This window comes from Xyrauchen texanus, chromosome 14, assembly GCF_025860055.1.
Source record: "Xyrauchen texanus isolate HMW12.3.18 chromosome 14, RBS_HiC_50CHRs, whole genome shotgun sequence".
Taxonomy (NCBI): domain Eukaryota; kingdom Metazoa; phylum Chordata; class Actinopteri; order Cypriniformes; family Catostomidae; genus Xyrauchen; species Xyrauchen texanus.
The window spans coordinates 17,024,866-17,047,426 of NC_068289.1; the positions used below are offsets into that span (position 1 = coordinate 17,024,866).

Here is a 22,561-nt window from a genome sequence, read left to right on the forward strand (position 1 = left end):
CTTGGTGTTATTTAACATTTCACAACACAGTCTCACTGTCCACATATGTGAACATAAATTTTTAAGAAAACTATTTGCTCAAGGAAAGAAATTTAATTTGGATTTTTTTTTTTCATGTTTATTAGGTGCTACAGTTACAAATCAAAAAGAGAAAATACACACAGCAGTCATGCTGGGTTTACATGCAATGCAGGTAATGTGTCAATCTGCCTGTGTCAACCGGTTTATGCTTAAAGCATTTATGTCCTTTTCCCTACATAGTACCCTATGATTTCTGCATTGTGGAAAACACGGGCGAAATTCAGTCAAAAAATGGAATTAACTATAAAACATGGAATTTCATGGAATTCATCATATTTGGTATTAAATTACTGTATAAATCCACAATTAATAAAATTAAAATAGTGATATATCCTAGTGTGATGAATAAACCACAAAAGGCTGAGATTTACGGTTTGCATGAGCGGCGTGCTTCAATAGTAAGTGAATGTGTGAAGCCACTATTATAAACTAATTGCAACATTAACATCATGTGCACGCTCTGTGTATTATTAACAAAGAGCAGAGCACTTATTCACTGTGAAGCGCGTAGCACATGCAGACTATATATACACTCACCTAAAGGATTATTAGGAACACCTGTTCAATTTCTCATTAATGCAATTTTCTAATCAACCAATCACATGGCAGTTGCTTCAATGCATTTAGGGGTGTGGTCCTGGTCAAGACAATCTCCTGAACTCCAAACTGAATGTCAGAATGGGAAAGAAAGGTGATTTAAGCAATTTTGAGCGTGGCATGGTTGTTGGTGCCAGATGGGCCGGTCTGAGTATTTCACAATCTGCTCAGTTACTGGGATTTTCATGCACAACCATTTCTAGGGTTTACAAAGAATGGTGTGAAAAGGAAAAGCATCCAGTATGCGGCAGTCCTGTGGGCTGAAAATGCCTTGTTGATGCTAGAGGTCAGAGGAGAATGGGCCGACTGATTCAAGCTGATAGAAGAGCAACTTTGCCTGAAATAACCACTCGTTACAACCGAGGTATGCAGCAAAGCATTTGTGAAGCCACAACACGCACAACCTTGAGGCGGATGGGCTACAACAGCAGAAGACCCCACCGAGTACCACTCATCTCCACTACAAATAGGAAAAAGAGGCTACAATTTGCAAGAGCTCACCAAAATTGGACAGTTGAAGACTGGAAAAATGTTGCCTGGTCTGATGAGTCTCGATTTCTGTTGAGACATTCAGATGGTAGAGTCAGAATTTGGCATAAACAGAATGAGAACATGGATCCATCATGCCTTGTTACCACTGTGCAGGCTGCTGGTGGTGGTGTAATGGTGTGGGGGATGTTTTCTTGGCACACTTTAGGCCCCTTAGTGCCAATTGGGCATCATTTAAATGCCACGGCCTACCTGAGCATTGTTTCTGACCATGTCCATCCCTTTATGGCCACCATGTACCCATCCTCTGATGGCTACTTCCAGCAGGATAATGCACCATGTCACAAAGCTCGAATCATTTCAAATTGAACATGACAATGAGTTCACTGTACTAAAATGGCCCCCACAGTCACCAGATCTCAACCCAATAGAGCATCTTTGGGATGTGGTGGAACGGGAGCTTCGTGCCCTGGATGTGCATCCCACAAATCTCCATCAACTGCAAGATGCTATCCTATCAATATGGGCCAACATTTCTAAAGAATGCTTTCAGCACCTTGTTGAATCAATGCCACGTAGAATTAAGGCAGTTCTGAAGGCGAAAGGGGTCAAACACAGTATTAGTATGGTGTTCCTAATAATCCTTTAGGTGAGTGTGTATATATATATATATATATATATATATATATATATATATATATATATATATATATTAAATCATAATTATATAAATATACTGTATATATCATAATGCTTGGTTTAATAAGCAAAGTAGCACCTTTAGTGAAGGAGGTGAGAAGTAAAGCAGTCAAAAGCATCTGGTTTTCCACCAAAACGCCAAAATAAAAGCTCCATTTAACTAGAAGCGTGAAATTTAAAACAATGTGACAGAAATACAGTACTTCTGTATAGTAAAATGTCATATTCAGTGTAGTAGTAGTAATAATAATGATAATAATATATCAATAATAAATACATTATATTTAAGCAATATATTAAGCAAGAGTTCCATCACTGTTTTCATTAATACTGTGATGCTCTACTGTGCAGCATTTATTACCAAATAATAAAATAAAAGAACAAAAAACTCACATTTTGGTTTTTGGATTGTGTGAGGATCGGTATGCTCTTCATTTAATAAAAAATAATGCAATGGTATGCTGAAAAAAATTGTTCTGTTTTAATTTGATTAAAATTATATTAATTAATTTGATTATTACGTTTTTTAATGATAAAATGTAATTATATTTTAAAACCCAGAATTCAGAGAAAATAAAACTGAATACACGAAATTTGGAAAAAAAATAAAATGCAATTTGGAAATATTTTTAAGGATTACATAGCTACATAAAATAACCATTTAAGGCATTTACACTAACTTCTTAAGCTAAATAAGCATTAATATGTAACATGTAAACATGCTCAGTAATAAATTCTGCTGATTAAAATATTTCACCAAGGTAACATTAGTTAAACTGGCTGATACGTATGAGATTTTGGTCAAATTGCAAGAATGACAGGATAGTCTTGGAAGCATCAGTTAGAATGGGTTGGAAATTCTAAACAAATCAGTAATCACACCCAAATGTTTAGCATGACATACTGCTTGCTACTGCTACTGCTTTTCCATCAACGGGCCAGCAGGCCGTCATTATTATTGAGGCCTGCATTGGAATCATTGATCACTGAAATTCTCAAAGGAGCTGCCATGCTGAACCTTTGATGCAAAGCCACATGGGCATTCCTAAATTATGCATAATATTTACCCATAAACTGTGAAGAGGGTAGAAAGGCAAACATCTCATTGGTTCATTTGGGTGAGGTCATGTGTCATTGTTCATAACAAAACGTTTTCTCTGCTGGTCCATTCAGGCAGACAAAGACTGGTTTTATTGTACTCAATAATCCAATGTCAAATAATGGTCTTTAGTGGACTGGTTCAGATCATGTGTTCTACATTAGTACAGGCCTACACTGGAGCCGACCAAACACAGGCCAAATTAAACCGTGAGTCTGCTTTGGAAAGGTGTCCTTGACTACCATCCAAACAACTCACAGGCTTCAGTCATGATTTGGCATGAGGAATACAAGTGTCAGAGACACTGAAAACAAAGCGATAGTTTTTATATATATATATATATATATATATATATATATATATATATATATATATATATATATATATATATATATAAAATAACTGACAAACCAAAAATGTGAGTTGAGATGTTTCATCCTTAGAGCTGTTAAATTGAATTTGGCCTCTGTTCCTCTTCCTGTGGTTCTCAGTGGTGATTATAGAGCCCATGAGACTGCTTTCTGATTGGTTTTCTTGTTGAGCTGTGGACCAATCAGAGGAAACCATGTGGTTTCTGTACCCATCTGAGGGGTTGAAGCAGACAGATGGAGACAACAAGGGATTCTGGACAGTGGACAATCATTGGTGTCTGCTTCTGCTGAGATCAAACGATGCTCATTTCCTTGTGGCAGTGTGACTGAAGAAAACTATGTTTAAAGACATGATCAATATCTGTCCCTCTGAGAACATCCTTTTGCAAAATCTTCAACCTCACTATCCAAACATACCTGTAACATTTAAAGCGTGAAGCTCACAAAACCTGTCAAGGACATTTCCGGGTCGTATTTCACTCATATAATAAATCATAGTTTGCCAAATAAAATGATGTAAATATTTTTTTGTATTGAGAAATAAGCACATTTTCTTCCATCAATTCTCATATAGTAATGTGTAAAAAATCTAATTCTCATTACTGCACTGTGAAAAAAAAATATTGTTTTATTGATTTGTTGTGTTAATGATCAAAAAAAAATACTGTATTACAGAAACATGATTCTGATGAGAATCAGCAATGAAAATAATGAGATTTACGTTGAGGTAGTGAGATTTTGGGGGGAGTGAATGTGCTTAATTATCATGAAATATTGTCACAATGTAAAACAACTTAATGGTTCTAAAAATAGGCTTATTTTCTTTTGTTCTTTTGATTTTAGGACTTTTCTCTTGATTTAAGCATTCAGACTCTCATAAGTTGGGAGTGATGCCATATACTGTAGACGAAAAGCCGCCCATTTTTATGCTCTTGGCAAAAACAATGAACCTTAAACATGTTTTATTTTTCAGTCTTGAGGATCAAAGGAAAAGTGTATTAAAACTCTTGTTCAATCTCACATAAGAAATGGACCCCTCTGATGTGACAGCAGTAGTTAGCTGAAAGCCAATGCAGAATCTTGGGAGTGAAATTAAAATGTGCACTCCCAATCTGCTTTGGGCTTTCAATCACACGCCCAGGACTCATGCCAGCAATAAATTAATCCACTAAAGAATACTGCCCCCAGTTCTTTTCAAGAGCACTGAAAGCACAAATTACATCCTCAGAGAGCAGGTGTAATAAAATAACACAAGCGAGCCAGAGAGTGTGTTTGAAGAGATGACTGATAATGAAAATACAGCATGAAACTGCTACACACTGGGTCTGATCTGCCCAGCTAGACCGCATTTTAATTCACCATGCATGATTCAACGCGAAGGCCATTACAAACAAGAAAACTATGCTGTCTTACAAGATAACATAATTCTGATTATAAATAAAACAGTATTTTATTCAAACTACAAAGAATACAAAAAAAGCCCCATCTGATTAAAAATGATATTATCACATGCATAATAAAGTATTGTGCTGTTGAGTGTTGAAGTAACACCATCAAACCAGACCAGGCTGAGCAGACTGTGAACTTAAGGGAATATTCCAATACAAATTCAGCTCAATCGATAGCATTTCAGGCATAATGTTGATTACCAAAAATATATATATTTTTGACTGGGTTACAGTGAGGCACATACAATGGAATTGAATGGGGGCCAATCTGTTACTGTTAAAATACTCACTGTTTCACCAAGACGTAAACAATATCCATTTGGCATATGTTGCCATCCATTTTTAGCTCTAGAGAAAATTGGTTCATGCTTTTATTAGATGCTATTAGTTACAAATCAAAAAGGGAAATGGAAAATGCACATAGAATTCACACACAGGTTTCAGAAGTTTAAACTCGTTTAAGATGTTTTTTTAAGCAGGAAAAGCTACTGTTAATAAAGGTTAGACAAAGAAACTGGTAATAAACCAATAATATGCATATAACAAACTGCTATAAAGGTCTACACTCCTCTAAAAGTGCTGAGAGATTCCATTAGCCTGGGATGTAGACAGTATTCACAGTCACATTGTTAAATAAAACATGCCTACCAAAAAACAAAAAGTGCACAGAAAAACGAGCATGCCTGTTGAAGAGTCATGTGGTATATCTTAAATAAAATAAACCCAAAGCTGCTGCAATGTATTTCTATATTGCTTTCACGTAGCACAGTAAATTAATTATTGATATTTAATCTTACAGCATGAAATGAAATAAGTTAGCCAAAAAATATACATCAGTGAAAAAAATGATAAAACCTTAAGCCGTCTGTGACCTAGCGAGGCATGCAGTGGAATTCTTGAATGTTTATAAGGGACTTGCTTCAACAAACAGAACAGCCCAAAAAACAACAAACCCAGAAATAAATACAAACACACAAACTCTCTTTCTCACAAAAACACCTATACACAACTGTGCAGTGTGCGGCATTAGACTCTGAAGTCTTCCCATGCTTTCAGGCACAAGCTTAAAAAATGTATGACCCCTTCAGAAAATCTATTCTCCACAGCCGCAAGCAAGAGCTGTGTATATCGCATGAGTTCTTGGATTAAACTAGCATATTACAGTTTATATAACTGGGATACTGTTTGGGTGTGATTCGGCAGCGAGGGACAGGCTTTCTTTTCGGCAGTTGGGACATGGTTGAATCCCAGAACAGAAGTGTGGCTCGGAGTTTAGCCAACATCTGTGTGGTCAACTTCATGTGTTTAGCATTTTAGAAACCTGAAAGTAAGTAATCATTGACAGTAATGTAAGTAATTCACCCAAAAGCCTTTAGGTATTTATTTGTGCATTTGGACGTTTATTTGTCTTTTTGTGTTTATTTTTTATTTTATCAGTTCATTTTCATTTATTAAAGCAAAGTAAAGTTGTATGTAACTTGCTTAATGTTTTGATATTGAGTCAGTAATCTTAAATCATATTTTGCACTTAAAAAAACTGTTAATTTAAAAGTTAACAAATGTTTAGGTTAAAAACATTTCCGTGTACTAATACTGCATTCCATTCAACGCGAAAATCAGAATTTCCAGCTTCCTAGTTGGAAAAGTACAACAGATCGCCACATGACTTGCCACGTACAGAAATTTTCAACCAAAGTAAATGAAAAACTAGTGGTCTACAATATATCGCAAATCTTTAAAAGATTGAATTGACGAACCTTACAAATTTTTGCAAATACGGTGATTTCTTCATGCGAAGCATATATTCCTGTGGAGCGCTCATAGATCTTCCTCTTAAAAATGCATTATATCAGCCTGGGTCAAAACTGTGTTCCTCTGACTCAGGAATTCTGTGTTGCGGTCAGTCCATGACAAAAGGCAATGATCCGTGCCGTGTAAACTGGAAGCGGTCAGTTGCTGTTGCTGGTTTCACACAAGAGAGCAACTTTAAAATCAAAGCGCTTCAAGTGTGCTATATATACAGTATATGGCTGCTATTTATGTCATATTTAGGGCTGAACGACTAATCAAAATAAAATAAAAATTGAGCAAGGGCTGCTATTTAATTAAATGAATAAATATTCTGCACATGCTGTTCACTGTGCTTACAGTATGTTTGCGGACATGGTGCTGTGTAGTAACTGATTACATGTAATCTGGATTATTTAAAAAAAATATATAGGCCTATATATTCAAGTACTTGTAATTATATTACATTACATTTTAAAATATTCACAATAAGATTACAGTTACTTTTTATGGATTACATGATTACATATTACTCAGGCAGGACATTTTTCATAATTAATTGATACCTCTTAATTCTTATTCTTTTTAAATATTTAACATTTTCATTCTGAAACAGCCTAAAGCATAAAGCATACGTTCGATTCGTCTTAAGACATTCAGTTGTGTATTTGCACATACAGACATCAGACATAATTACACTGGAGATGGAGCAGTAATCCACCCATGAATGCAGATCCGATTGCATTAGTGCATTAAAATTGTTTAGTTTTGCTAATTGCTTCTGTACTATATTTCAAAAATGTACATAAATGTGAGTTTGCAACTATTTTTGAGACCTTTTTTGCGATGTTGATTTAAAAACATATCTGGTCTGATCTGTTACCACACATTGATGATGTTTGCAATGGCAAAATTGCTTGAGTACTAACATTTTAAGTGCCTTTTTTATTTCCCAATCAATCTGATCCATTATGTAAATTCTGTGCTTAAAAAAACCCACAAAAATTCCTTCTCGTGCTCATAGTTAAAAGACATGCGTGAGTTCAGTTTGGTGTGCCAACATGCATAAGCGTTATAAATACAGTGCTCTATATTCACTAATTGCACATTTGTGTAATTCCAAATATGCTTGGCTGCTTGAAGTTACTATCCAAATCTAAAATAACCCCTTAATACTGGGTTTTTGTGGCTAGAACAATGAATGATAGCATCAATTCCAAATACTTCCTTTATTTTTCAGAAAAAGGCTTGGGGGTTTAGCAGGACTGCATAACAATGTCACATGCAAGTTATTGTGTAAAAATATTATTATTGTTATTATTATTACTATTATTATCATTATTATTAGCTATTGCTATTATTGTATTAGGTCTTTTTATGAGATAATGCGATTGCTAATGTGCACATACTGTCTGTGGTGACTAGATTATTAAGCACACTCTTCAGTTCCTTCTTCATTTTATGTTTGAACTATTTCTTCATGTATATGGGATGACTAAACAGATACCAGGAGAGGCTGCTATCTACTATCTAAAACACACAATAATCTTGTTTTTATTTTACTGATTTTATTTTTAATAAAGTTAAAGTTTTATGTGGAATTGAGAAAAATATTATGCTGAATAAAACTTCATTTAATTGTTAAATCATGTTTACTATGTGAAATCATATATAGCTTATCTCTGCATTATAATGGCCTATCGGTCATCCTGCTCTCTAGATTTGGCATCAGCCATTAAAAAAAAACATATTGGTTGATCACTATGAAAAAAAAAATGTTTAAGCAAATAAAATGGTGATAAAACCGGTTCATCCTAAATTTGTAAGGTGAGACAGCTGTGTAAACCTGTGAAATTATCTTCTTGATAATCATTGACAATTCTAGGCCATTGCCATTTCATTTCTTTATTCTTAATCTTCAGAGTTGGAGATGTCAAGAAGGAATATCCCATTTACAACTTTGAATGGGATGCGGTAATAATACCAAAAGACATTTCAACATGGAGTGACATTACAATCAAATCTTAAGGACTGAATTATTTAAAAATAGCAAGCAATACTAACATGTAATAGATGCAAAAATACTAACATGTAATACATGCATAAAAACATCCAAAATAAACATGGGGTTTCCCAAGAAGTTTCATGTTTTTCCTACACTAGAATTTCAAGTCATTTTAGGTACATTCCAAAAATGGCACATTCCAAGAATTACACTATGGTGGTGTGTTCTTGAGAATCCAGCCCGCCCCATTTGCTAAAGAAATGTTGACTCATGTGAGCCAGACCACAGCCAAGATCTGTTTTCCTCAGCATTCCAAGAGCGCCCTGACCTTTTCATTCCAATCCAGTTATTAAAGTATAAAATATTTGTAATAAAGTATAGAAAACTCCAACTTTGATTTCATGGGGATGCTCAAATTGAGTTTACTTTCTGGTCATTAACTAAGTATTGAAAGATTTACATTAATTCAATCATATTTTTTCTTACCAAAATGGCAAAACAAGGTATCTTAGAAGGCAGCATAATTATGCTTCCAAAGTTTTTGAAGAACCTTTGCGTCTGAAGCGAAAAAGCATTCCTGCCTTTGAACTGGGCCTGATTCAACCTCATAATCATCCTCAGGAAACCGCCAGAATCCAGTCAAACTATGCTCTTGGCCTACTGCTAATGAAGGCTCTATCAAAAGCCACATCCTGAGCCAGAAATATATAAGGCTTTCAGTGGAGTTAACAGTCTAAATTCCACATTTCCACAATGTTACACATTTCATTGTGTAACATTGTTTACTCAACAGTGCATACATTGTTCGATAAAAAACAACTGAACAAAAAACAGAACTGCTGGATGGAGCGAACTTGTACTCAGTACTGGTGTTGCCACAATTATGGCAACAATATGGGAATATGACTCTGACATTGTGTCCAGGGACAAGCAAAATGCAACAAACACACAAACCAGCAATAAAAAACAGTAATATATTCAGAGAGACACCAAGAAACCACCAACCCTGTAAAACAACTCTAGTCTTCAGTCGCCTGACCAACCACATGAGAGGGAAGTGTATGGAGAAACATCTAGAGTTGGACAACCATGACCATGTGATATAATGTTTCAGGATTCCACACAGAATTTTGCTTCAAATTCATCATGACTTGACACATGACTGTTGTCAGACAAGGCTACATAATCTTCTTCAAGAGGCTGATCAACAATAATGTGTGAAATCAGAGAGAGATAATGAATTATCTGGGCAAGTACAGCCTCGCCGCAGGAGTTAATGTACACTATTTGTCTTCCTGTGCTCATATACGCCCCATTTCTCCACCACTGATCCATGTCGAGATCAACAGATCTGCATGTCTGCATGCCTCCCTCACACCCCGTACCTTAGAGAATACAAGATCATGCCATTTAACTCCTCTCCTTAAGGTGGAAGTTTCAGTTGAACCTTTGGTCAATAAAACCTAAGAGCAATCAGGTTCCCTACAATTCTAACTCCTTAAATCTGACTTAAAGGTGCTGTAAGTGTATTATTTTGGAATACCACATATGAAATGCATCTATTGACTGACAGATATCACTGAAATAGCTGTGCTGAGAAATCACCAACTCAAACTTCTATTGAATAGGCTTAAATGATAAAGGTAGCTATAAATGTTCATGTAAAGACCTATTATACAATGTGAGAAATATAGTAAAAATAATATTATAAAGACAACATGTTGTTTACAAAATTGTAATAATGTCCAAATGAGTCAGAGGTTGCAGAAACCAATTGCAGAACATTAATAAGAATATAAATCCACAATGAGGCAAAGCGGAACAAGAAAACAAATAACTCAATATGGAAGAGCACATTACAAACAGACAAAGCTTGACAAAGGAACATGGGAAAACACCGGGGTATATATACAAATCCACAGACTAATAGAGAAACAGAGACCCAGCTGGAAACAATCAGGAAGGAAACAAGGAAAGGGGACAAAACAGGACTTGTAACCAAACTTCAAAATAAGAGTCTTGACATAACTGGAAACCAAAAGACACAAGGACACAAGATAAAAGATGTCCTAAACCCTAAAATAACTAGCTTTTATATTGTCGTCACACTAAAGCCAAACTACTGAATCAGCAATATGAAACATACAGCGCGATCAGTTTAGTCCGATTCCCAAACAAATTAGCCTTATGAGCCGGTTCGTTTAAATCTACAGTGTGACCAGTGCCGACCGATTTCCAAACAAAATACTTTTTTGAGATGCTTTTTTTTTCTACAGCATCAAATTGCTTTGCAAATGACTCATATGAGTCGGTTCTTTTGAATCTTCAGCGCAAAACATACAGCGCTTCCTACCAAACAAATGACTTTTATAAGTTTGTCATTTTTAGTGAATCAAAGACTTATTGAATCGCAAGTCGATCATTTTGTCATGTCTGACTTGAAATAAACAAGGAATTTAGAGTAATTACTGAATGGTTATTAATATGACAATGCTTAGTTAAAGATACAAATTGTGAGTTTTATTGTAATTTCAGTCTTTAATTAAACGATTAAGTAACAGGAATTGTTTAGAGGAATCAGAACCAGAATCATACAATTTCTTAAGATTCCCATCCCAACTGACAGATCTTTGGAAAGATGATTGAAAACATTCTTTTCGATCAATATACACTGTCAAGCACTGCAGTTAAACAAGTGAATATGATTTAGACTTTAGAAGTTATACATAGTCCTGCCTATTACACTACTCAGGAACATGAAATGTTCTTTGAGACATTCAAAACATAGCTAACAATGCAGTGTAGTCTGACATGCATCCTTATTGACAAGTGAGATGTATTTCATTCAGCACCACATATATCTACCTGCATGATAATCCAGAATCATCAGCAGAGTAACATCAATTAACCTGTGCCCCTTAAAAAAATAGCCTCCGGGCTGGATAATAAGGCATAGATTAACAGAGACCTGAACCGAACTGCATATTAAATTATGATTCTGCATTGCAAACACTAAACATCATGCAGTAAGTAAGAATAACAGTAAATATGTGTCCTTGAAACCATCTCATTGAGCTTGTTTAAATGCACAGCCATAAGCTAATAACTAAAAAATCAGACAAAGCAAGAAAAATGTGTTTGCATAAGATTTTAAATAAACAAGAATAAAAAAAAAATATCTGTGAATAGACATCCGCATAAATCTTGCATACATATGATAAGCAAGTAAGAACGCTGGTTAAGGTGTTTACATGCAGCACACGTTGTCAGATTATTATGCGTAATCGATGTAAGAACGTGCAAGTAAACACACTCAGTGTTATATCTCTATCCATCATGTTTTAGTTCCCACTACAATTAGTACCACATGCATCTGTTTTGGGAAGTCAAAGGTCACAGACTGGAATAAATGCCATGGCAAAGTGAGATTTAAACACTTGAATGCAGTAAATCATGATTTTGAAAGCCAGTCAGCGTGACAACCAAACATACTGTAGGCCATTAACAAAACAAGTGTTGTCTTATATATATTCTTATTACAGATGGTAACAGAGTTACTTTAAAAATATTATTTTAATATTTCTATATATCTATTTAATTGGATTACTACAAACTAACCTCACTCCTTTCTACTCCAATGGTAAAAAGAATGTCAATTTCCATCTATTCATTCTAATAAGGCATTCTAATAATGCCTTATTACAAAGAATCGAAGCTTGTCCTCTGAGAAATAAACTGACTACCACTGATACACTGATGACATTGAAAGAATATGAAAGTATCCTAACTAAGAGCATTAATTCTGTTGCCCAGTGATGTCAAAAAAGTCTTGAGGTCAAAATACTTTTAAACACCCTTTAAAAGCCTGAGATCCATAAAGTCTTACACGCCCATATTTCCACAGATTACACCTACATCTCCAGAGACCCCAGTGTTTCCCATTAATTGCCTAAAATGTGGCGGCCCGCCACAGTATAATTTGTCCCGCCACATTTTCATAATGAACCGAAAATATTTTTACACTTCTCATAATAACATAAAAGATCTCTAACTATATTAATTTCTACAGAGAAATGGTATATTTGAACAATTTCAGTCAGGATTTAGGCTCCATCACAGTACAGAGTACAAATTACTTGCTCTTATCATCTGATCACAGCTGCACTTCTCTTCTAGTGCTTTTAGATCTTACTGCTGCCTTCCACACGATAGATCACGACATTCTCTTGAATAGATTAGAGAATTATGTTGGCATTAGTTGACTTGCATTAGCAAGGTTTAAGTCCTATTTATCAGACCACTACCACTTTGTATGTGTAAACAAGGAATTATCAAATCAAACAGATGATAAATATAGAGTGCAACAGGGATCAGTTTTAGGACCTCTGCTTTTCTCTTTACACATGATTCCCGTTGAATCATATGACGAATCATGGAAATGTATGCGCAGCGTAGTTCCAGCGGGAAAACTATCAGCTGTACATCATCGCACCATTAGCTGGATAATTCCCAGCCAATCACATGTAAGACTGCACAGGGGTAGGCTCCTAGCCCCTGCCTCCTATCTCCGGCAGGATATGACGGTTCCGAGTACTACAACTTCAGACCGCCAGATGGGGCCTACGCCAAAGAGAGACATTACTTTTCTGTTTTATATTCATCAAATAAATGTCATCTTCAATTTCACTCAAGTCTGTGAGTCTTCCTGATAGAATAATTTTCAATGTTCAGACAATACCCAAATTTATATTTATTCTAAACCCAATGAAAATTAACAATTCTCCAAATTAGCTAAGTGTATCAATGAAATATGTAATGTTTGATGGAATGTTAGGAAGGAAGTCCCAAAAGCTGGATCTAGGTGCGGCTAAACAGAGTTTTATTAAATAAACAAAGTACAACGTAACAGTTTAAACACAGGAACAAAGAAATCATCCACGAAGGGCATCGGTCAAACACAGGAGGTCAAAACACATAACAACTGACACAGACTAAGCAAACAACAGGGCATTAAATACACAATGGGTAATGAGTAAATAGTAAGACAGGTGAAAACAATCTAGGACAGCTGGCAGGGATGAGGGCAGGGTATTATGGGAAGTGTAGTCTGGGAGGAACAGATGACAGGGGAGAAACACAAGGCAAACAACAGAGAATCATGACAAAATCAAAGAATGGATGGCCAGAAATTTCCTTCTACTCAATTCTGACAAAACAGAGGTACAAATTAAAGAACCAAAAACCTACTTATTAGCTACTAAAATATCATTTGACTCTCGATGGATATACTGTTACATCATCTTCAACAGCAACTTCTGTGTTATATTTGATACCAATCTGTCCTTTGAAAATCTAATTTCCAATGTTTGTAGAACAGCAATCTTCCACCTCAGAAATATTGCTAAGTTATGACACATGCTCTCTGTTACTGATACTGATAAAACGAATTAATGTGTTCATGACCTCAAGACTAGATTATTTTAATGCATTACTGAGAGGATGTACTGCAAGTTCAACCAATAAACTTCAATTGGTTCAAAATGCCAGAGTGCTTACTAGAACCAAGAAATATGATCATATTAGCTAAATTTTATCATTGTTACATTGGCTACCTGTTAAATTTCATATTCATTTTTAAATTCTGTTAACTACATACAAAGCTTTGAATAGTCTAGCTCCACAGTACTTAAGTGACCTTCTGATATAGTATATTCCGTCAAGTTCATTACAATCGCAAAATTCTGGCTTATAGAAATTACAAGAATATAAAAATCTGCAAAAGGAGGTAGATTCTTTTCAAATTTGCCTCCTAAACTATGGAATAGTCTCCCTAACACTGTTCGGGACACAGACACACTCCCTCAGTTTAAGTCTAGACTAAAGACTCATCTATTTAGCCAGGCATACACCTAATTTATCCATCAACTCACAATTAGTCTGCTTTAGATAGGTCTGCCAGAACCAAAAACATCTATCATGATCTATAACTCTGCATACAATTTAATGGCATCTACACTAATGTTATTCAATTTGTGTCTATGATTCATATCCCAAGGTTACCAGAGCCGGCCAGATCCAGCTCTGTTCCTGCTTGGAGTTGAACCCCAATGCTAGGTGCATCTGAGTGATGACGACAAACTACAGCCGGTGCTAGCAAGGCAAAACATCTGTCTTTTGACTTCAGAGGATGAACTGATGCCAACTCGAACTGTAAGACATCAGATGCTTCATACTTCACTGTGGCAGGGCGGAGGGCGAGGCCGGGTCGTGATTCTACACACCCGGTTCCTTATCAGGCTAATCAAGCCTTTGAGAGGGATAAAGGCCAACTGCAGAGGATTGTGCGGGAGAGAGAGATTTATATATATACAGAGTACAGCAAGAGATTCTACAGGAAAGCGCCCCGATCCACAGCAGTGCCACAACTAGCGCAGTTACACTACAACTTGAGACGTATTTAGCTGAACTACGCCAGAAGCGACAATCGCCTTGACTACGGTCGCATAAACAAAGACCGCTTTCCTTTGCTTGCGCGGATTGCACACAGCACAGGTATTTATATCAGGCCAAGCACCAGCACAGAGAGTGAGAGACTTTTCAGTGCAGCATCTCATGTTCTTGATGAGCTTTCAGACAGGAGAGACTGTCAGAAAGTTTAGCAACTTTTGTTCTTGAAGAGAAACCTGTCACTTGTACTTAAATAGAAAGTGGTCCAATTTGATGTGTATAGCAATTACATTACACTTGTTCTTCATTCGAGGATACATCTGTCGTTTACAGTTGAGGTTGGATTTAGTTCAATTACTGCTGTTTTGCACTGTTGTTTTGCACAATAATTTTCACTTAAAGAGTACATATGTTTACATAAACAGAATAGAGCACTGATCTATATATATATATATATATATATATATATATATATATATATATATATATATATAGATCAGTGGAATAGAGGCCCTCTGCCATTCTGTGTTCTGCCTTTTTGTTTGAATTAAAATTACTGTTGCATATTTAAACTTTTTGAAAGATGCTAGCTAAGTTCATTACTTGACTGTTGTTTTGCATATAATAGTTTTCTAAAACTTTACATTATTTGGATAATTGTTAATAAAATCTGTAAAATTAGATTTTTACAGAACTGAATGAAGAATAATATTTAATATAGTTTTAATATATTTTTTGTCCAATATTGGTGTGTTACGTTCAATAAAAGTGTGATTTATTTTATTGGTTTGTAGTTTTTCATTTATTTTCTTAAATAGGTAAAAAAAAAAAAAGAAAAAAAGTTAATTTCAGTTTCGGTTTCGGTTTTCGGCTAAGTGCATGCTGGATTTTCTGTTTCGGCCCAGAATTTTAATTTCGGTGCATCCCTAATTTTCATTATCTGGATGACAAGCACATGACAATAATTAATGTCAAGCCCTGGCTCAACTGTATGCTTTAGTTGATTTTGTGTTTTGACCATTAACTGCGTTAAACTCTGTCTCTTTGATCATGCTTTGAGAGTGAATTTTTTGCCATGTCATTACCATTTATGATCAAACTACTAGAGCACAAAATTGTTTAAAAGAACACAAAGTTCTTCATAGATCTAGCCTCTTAATCCTGCTCTCCAAGTGCACCAGATTGATGCATTTAACTTTAAAATTTACAAACTTATCTTACGGGGGGTGCCCTCGGACCCCCCACAGTCTCACAAAATCCTGTGGGAAACACTGGACCTTGATCATCTATGCTAACAAACATTAGAGAGTGAACAATACGACATTAAAAATCAAAGCAGGAAATCTAGCAATAGGCCTGAGAAGATTGCTAATTAGGTTACCAAATAGAATATAGATCACTATGAGCAATGAGTAAAGCTACACATTAAGTCCAAACTCATGAATCTCATGAATATCATGTCAAGAATATGTCTTGGTCATATTTGACCCCAGATTCAGTATATTATTATTAAATTTCATACAGTATATATATTATATACAGGGGTGTAGATTATATGGGTATAATCGAACCTAATAATCTAATAATCTAACTAATATATATATATATATATATATATATATATATATATATATATATATATATATATATATAGCTTTTTCATTGACATTATTTTGAAGATAAAGCATCCCGCTTTCTTAGCAAATTTCTTGTTATGTGAAAAATTATTTATATTTATTTTTATTTAATTGATATGTTATTTACATTGTAAAATATCAACCACACATTTTATGAGATTCACCCCTATATAGATGTAAAAATAGGCCTTCTATTATTTCACTACCATTAGTGTGAAGAGGGCATTATGAGCGAGCGTACCACTGTTCAAAATTATACTAAGGGTCTTTACCATCTATTTCGAGTTGAGCATCAGCAAATAAAGGCTAAAGGAAAACAATAGCTATCTGAGAGTTTGCAGGGCAGGAAGTGATGCACATGCAAGCAGGAAGCAGATAGGGGTTCGGCTGTTTTCTGCGACCCTGCTGTGTTTGTTTGATTTGTGTGTGTCATATGCGTAAAACCTTGAAACAATAAAATGTAAACATTTTGGAAAACAGAACCAGGAAAAATGTTGGTGTTGTATTGCTGTAGCAGAGCCTACTGGTGACACGGTATGTTAGCAGTATGAACAGCTGCTGTTTTGGATTCGCTCTATCTCCTTTTAAAAGATTGCAACAGTAAAACTTTCCACAGCCTGCAAAAAACTAGGTCTTATGCTGCTGTCCCAGAGCTCATCAAATGCAATATGGGTCAGAACTTGAGCACTGCATAGCTTAATACTTGATCTGTGTCAATAGGCACAATTTATCCCCAAGATGTCCCAACATTTTTTATCAATAATAGGGGTTGACCTATGGCTGGGCGATTAAAACGATATCGATATATTGGGGAAAATACGTTTTCTATATCGATAAAAACTTTTTTGTCATTTTCAATATCTAGACGATCGGATTAGTCGTCAAAAACGCAAGCAGTTCAGCAAAGATATACAGTACACACAAATGGCAAACAGAATCTCAGTCATGATGAAATCAGCCTGTTAGGAAGTATTAGCAAGCACCACTGCTGTCATGGAAATCAGTAATGAGGCTAGGTAGCTGCTAACTAACAGATAGCTATCCGGCTAATTTAACATTGTTGTGTACCAAACAAGATGGCACTGACAATGCAATACAGCCATCGACTGAACACAAACTCCGACATCAACACCATTGATGTTTATTTATGTACTATTTTGTTAAAAGTTATTTCATGATTCATAGCGCTGTCACAGGCAAGAAAGTGTTTCTTCTTATTGTGATGTTAATTGCCGGTTGGCAATCCAGTTTATGGTGCATTACCACCACTGGGAAATTTGATCGAAAAGAGGTCACACCCACCTTGTGTAGGATTAAATCCAAGGGGGTCATAGGCAAAGCACATGAATGGGGCCCTTTTTAATGACATTTACATCGATTATCTCTTAAATGTGCTGTAAGCTGTTTTATTAATAAAAAATAAAAAAGATTTATGGAATGGTATGGAGAAAATATTCCTACGTCCAGAAAAAGATATCACTGAAATACAGTAAGTGTCCTGAGATACCTCATCAGTCTCTGTGACAGCACTTGACTGTGCAAACAGCAAACAAAAATGTGTCTGCGGTTGTGTCTTTCTCCCTGGTTTTGCCAACTTTCTAAAAAGGATTGAATAGTAATGTCTGACAGCACATTATATAAAAAAACACAATCTGGCTACTATGAACTGCAATATATACTACTACAATTAATTTATTATTTCTCACTCTCCCTCTTTCTTTATGCAATTTTCCTCCATCAACTTGACCTTGAATAAACAATATCCAAAATATTAGACTAAAACTTGACTTTGCATGTTTCCAGAAAGCTTTGCTAAACTTTTACATTTGAACCATAAATAAGTTTGTTAGATTTACATTCCTAATTAAGACGAAAACATGTCTGATTTTCCATCAAAATGTTTAGCATTTTTTTATGTGCCTTTCTAAAAATTCAACTAAAGTAAATACGAATCATAGCACTTTTCCATCCACTACTATGTAATGCGCATTATCTTCAGGGAGCCTTGTCATGATAGAGCAGCTGAACAATCTCCTTGCTATTGTACAGTAATTAAATGCTAACAGGATGGGGCCTGGGTAGCTCAGTAATTATTGACGCTGACTACCACCCCTGGAGTCGCAAGTTCGAATCTAGGGTGTGCTGAGTGACTCCAGCCAGGTCTCCTAAGCAACCAAATTGGCCCGGTTGCTAGGGAGGGTAGTCAAAGGGGGTAATGTGTGGTTCTCACTCTCGGTGGGGCACGTGGTGAGTTGTGCGTGGATGCCGCGAAATATTGTCCTCCACCACCCGGATTGAGGCGAGTCACTACGACACCACGAGGACTTAAGAGTGCATTGGGAACTGGCCAAATTGGGGAGAAAAGGGGAGGACAAAATTTATAAATAAATAACGCTACCAGGATAGGCCGCAGAAAAGTGTAATATCTGATATATTGAGGGCTGAAATGGATGCGAGAGACTGTAGGTCTATCCCTCACAGCCTCGTTGTCATTCCCATTAAATATCAAAGATGGCACTAAGATGAATTAGGTCTAATGTGAATAGCAAGAGTAGTGCAAGGTGTGCTCGTGGGAGCAGCGGCGGTTGGTGGTGCAGGCTGTGCAGCAGTCTGATCCGTTTGGAAAGACAGGTATTAGGAAGTCTCAATTCCATTAAAATTTTTCTCTCCACAAATTCAAACCAAACTGAACTAGCAACAATGTAGCTTAACTTCTACCATGAAAAATTTCCGAGCAGTTTAGCTCACTTTCACTTATTTACAAACTTGTGTAGATGCAAATAAAATCCTTGGAATATTCCATTACAGCCTGATCTGAGGGGGAAGGGGGTTGCTTGTATTGATGGGCAGAAATTAACTGCAATATCATTCATATCTGTGTTGTTACAGTGATATAACAAATTTCAGCACACGCTATATAGCATTAATGATAATAGCAAAGCATATTATTTGTATTTTTAGGGGATCCTTGGCTTCTGGGGGCCCAAGGCGGATGCCTAGTGCTAAGTTGCCCCTGCCCTCTTGAATTTACTTGTAAACAAACAATTTATGTTTAATTCATTCTTGAGCTCTTACAAACATGCAGAATGCAGTTGTGCCCCTATTAATGGTATGAAATGTATATTGTGATACATATCGTTATCAAACAATATGAAAAAAAAATACTGTGTAAAAAAATTTTTGGCCATATTCCCACCCCTGGGTTGACCTAATATACCAGCTTTTACCGATTAATAGGCACTGATAGTTGCTTTCTGGAACTATTGATTATCTGCAAACGACCACACTGATAGTTGCAGATGTATTTGTTGTTGTTGCGATGATTGTAGGAGATGTTTTTTAAGAGTGCATGTTTTGTTTCCTTTATGTGTTTGTATGAGCTATGAGCACAGACATTTTAAAGTAAGAGTCCTCGATGTCTTTCGGGCTTGTTTATACATAAAGTCCCACGTTACGTGTTAATTTTCAGGTGATTATTTGGATTTTGGTTGCGTGATATATTCTGCATCTGAGATTTTTAAAATTCAGTAAATCTATTTTAAAAACTATCAACCGAATAATCGGTTATAGGCTGTTTCCACCACCTTAGTGATCGGTATTAGCAAAATCTAATACCGGTTGACCTCTAATTAATAGCCTACCTCTTCTTCTTGAACTAAATTAGTGCAAATGTTTAACTCCATTTAGCAAATAGTAGTTATAATCCCACAATTCTGAAACATTAATTACAGTAACACATCTGAAGCTTTATAGCACTCAGATTATAAAAATGGGTGTTGCCAGGGGTGCAAATTAAAAAAAATATGTAGCTAAAAGACAAGGAGGGGTAAGGACAATAGTCTGGATCCTTAAGTGTGGACCATTCCATTACCGCCCTACAAAAAGCTCATAGAGCATCACTCAGCAATTCCTAGAGAAAAAAGGCTAAAACCAAGGTCTTAAACATCATGTGAATGAGTACTGCCCATAATTTATTCTAATAACACAATCTTTAATAATAACATAACCCTGCAATTGTGAATTTCATTAAAATAACAGTCATTCAATCATACTGCAAGTTACTTTGGATAAAAGCATCTGCATCTGGGGGTTGTTGCTCCTAAAGGACCACCTATTTTTCCATTTCTTGCAACAATTCTCACACAGACAAAAATAACAATTAGAGTGGATAACTGATGGTCCAGTGATCTAAATATTATTGTATCCTGCTTTCAATGTCCATATAAGATAAGTTAGGTACAATAACCATTTAGTAATAAACATTACCTTATCTGAGAAGAAAAATGTTTGATCAATATTATAAAGGGACTTGTTCAGGGAAGCTTTGCTGGGCCAAAACATTTGCCACATGATATACAAAACATGCAGTTGTTCATGTCTGAAATTTACACTGAGCAAATAGCTTTAAAAAACAACTGAAACCAACTCTCCTTTAGTCCAACTCTCATGTAGCCAATGAATGGAAATACAGTTTACTATTAACAGTGAATCACAGTCATGCTTTTCCATTATCCAACACATTTAAAATCACAGCAGAACTATTGAGATGCAGCATGTTTTTTAGTTTTTTTTTTGGCAAAACAGAGAATCAGTTAATAAAGAGCTTGCATTGAGCCAACAAACAGAGTCTTTATTAGATGTCCATTAAAACGCTTTGCCTTAATTGTGAATAAGAGGTGATTCTGAATCACTGCTGACACAGCACTAAACACCTGCAGTACATCGACCTATCATCATCTTCATCAACTCCATGCATCAGATCATGGTATAGAGAGCTGCATTGAAACGTTTCGATGACAGATATGAATTATTTCAGAGCATGTGTGTGTCTAAACAGAAATCTGGATTAGCCTTTGCATGCCCACGTTTAAAAATAGTGCATGAAACATAAACAAATCCCTATTCATGATGATACTACTTAGATTTGCCGCAGGGCAGGCTTGTCGGGCAGGCTTCAAGACTCATACACGCGGAAAAGCAGCGACTCACCCTCGGAGAGCTCCAGCTCGAGCTCCGCCAGCTTCTCGCGCACCTCCGCTGGGAGAGTCATCGCGATCGCCGGTGACGGCTCCAACATCATCATGAGTAATCCGGTGGAATTGCGTTCTGCCATAATGTTCCCGGTGGAGTCAGGTAGATCCAGGTCCGCACCGGACAGAGGGTTTGTTGTGGCTCAGATGAGCTGGTCGGTGGATACACGCGAGCTACTCGCTTATCGCATGCAGATGTGAGAAGTATTCGGGGCGGTTGCATATAGGCTGCTGTTTGCTTTTACAGCCCGACAGCTCCGACCACCTGAGGTAAAATGTACAAATGCAAGAGCTACTCCCTTCTTCACGCCGGATTCAGCACTGGCTCGCTGTGCATGACTAAAGGTTTCCTTTTAATTCTCTGTAAAACAAAGGGAAACTCGCCCAACTCCGCTCTTCAATGCGCCGCCATCGCCATTGCAGTAGAGCAGCTGCGGGAACAGCGCCTGAATGATTCCTGACTCACCTACACAGGCTTGCGCGCGCGCGTCCGCGAGCGCACTTGAAATGAGAAGTACTCCAATAAAGAAGTAATAACAATCAAGACGAACTTTACAACATGACAATACACAGCCATCTAAACAACACTATATAATACAAACATTTGCACATTTTATTCTACGTCCCAGGGGTCATTTATGATAAACCATGGTTGATTCAGTATGTGTAGGCCTATACAAACTGAATATCCAAATTGACTGCGTGGTTTTTTTTTTTTTTTAGTTATTTTATTTTTATTTTCATTGATTTTAATTTTTACCACTGAAATTATATATATATATATATATATATATATATATATATATATATATATATATATATATATATATATATATTATAAATAATACCTAGTCAAACGAGTTGTGCAAG

The 22,561-nt window shown here is 36.1% G+C and overlaps 1 protein-coding gene across 3 annotated transcripts in view; it reads right to left on the reverse strand.

Moving 5' to 3' along the window:
* LOC127654861 (disco-interacting protein 2 homolog A-like) overlaps window positions 1–22,120 on the reverse strand; it is a 201,834-nt gene extending 179,714 nt beyond the window's left edge. For 2 of the 3 annotated variants that reach the window (XM_052142366.1, XM_052142364.1), the window contains exon 1: window positions 21,651–22,119. In XM_052142366.1, coding sequence (XP_051998326.1) covers window positions 21,651–21,774 — 124 coding nt within the window. In that variant the 5' untranslated portion in view covers window positions 21,775–22,119. Of the gene's footprint in view, window positions 1–21,650 lie in introns of all 3 variants that reach the window. The other variant, XM_052142367.1, reaches the window with a different exon arrangement.
* Window positions 22,121–22,561: the final 441 nt, after the last annotated feature.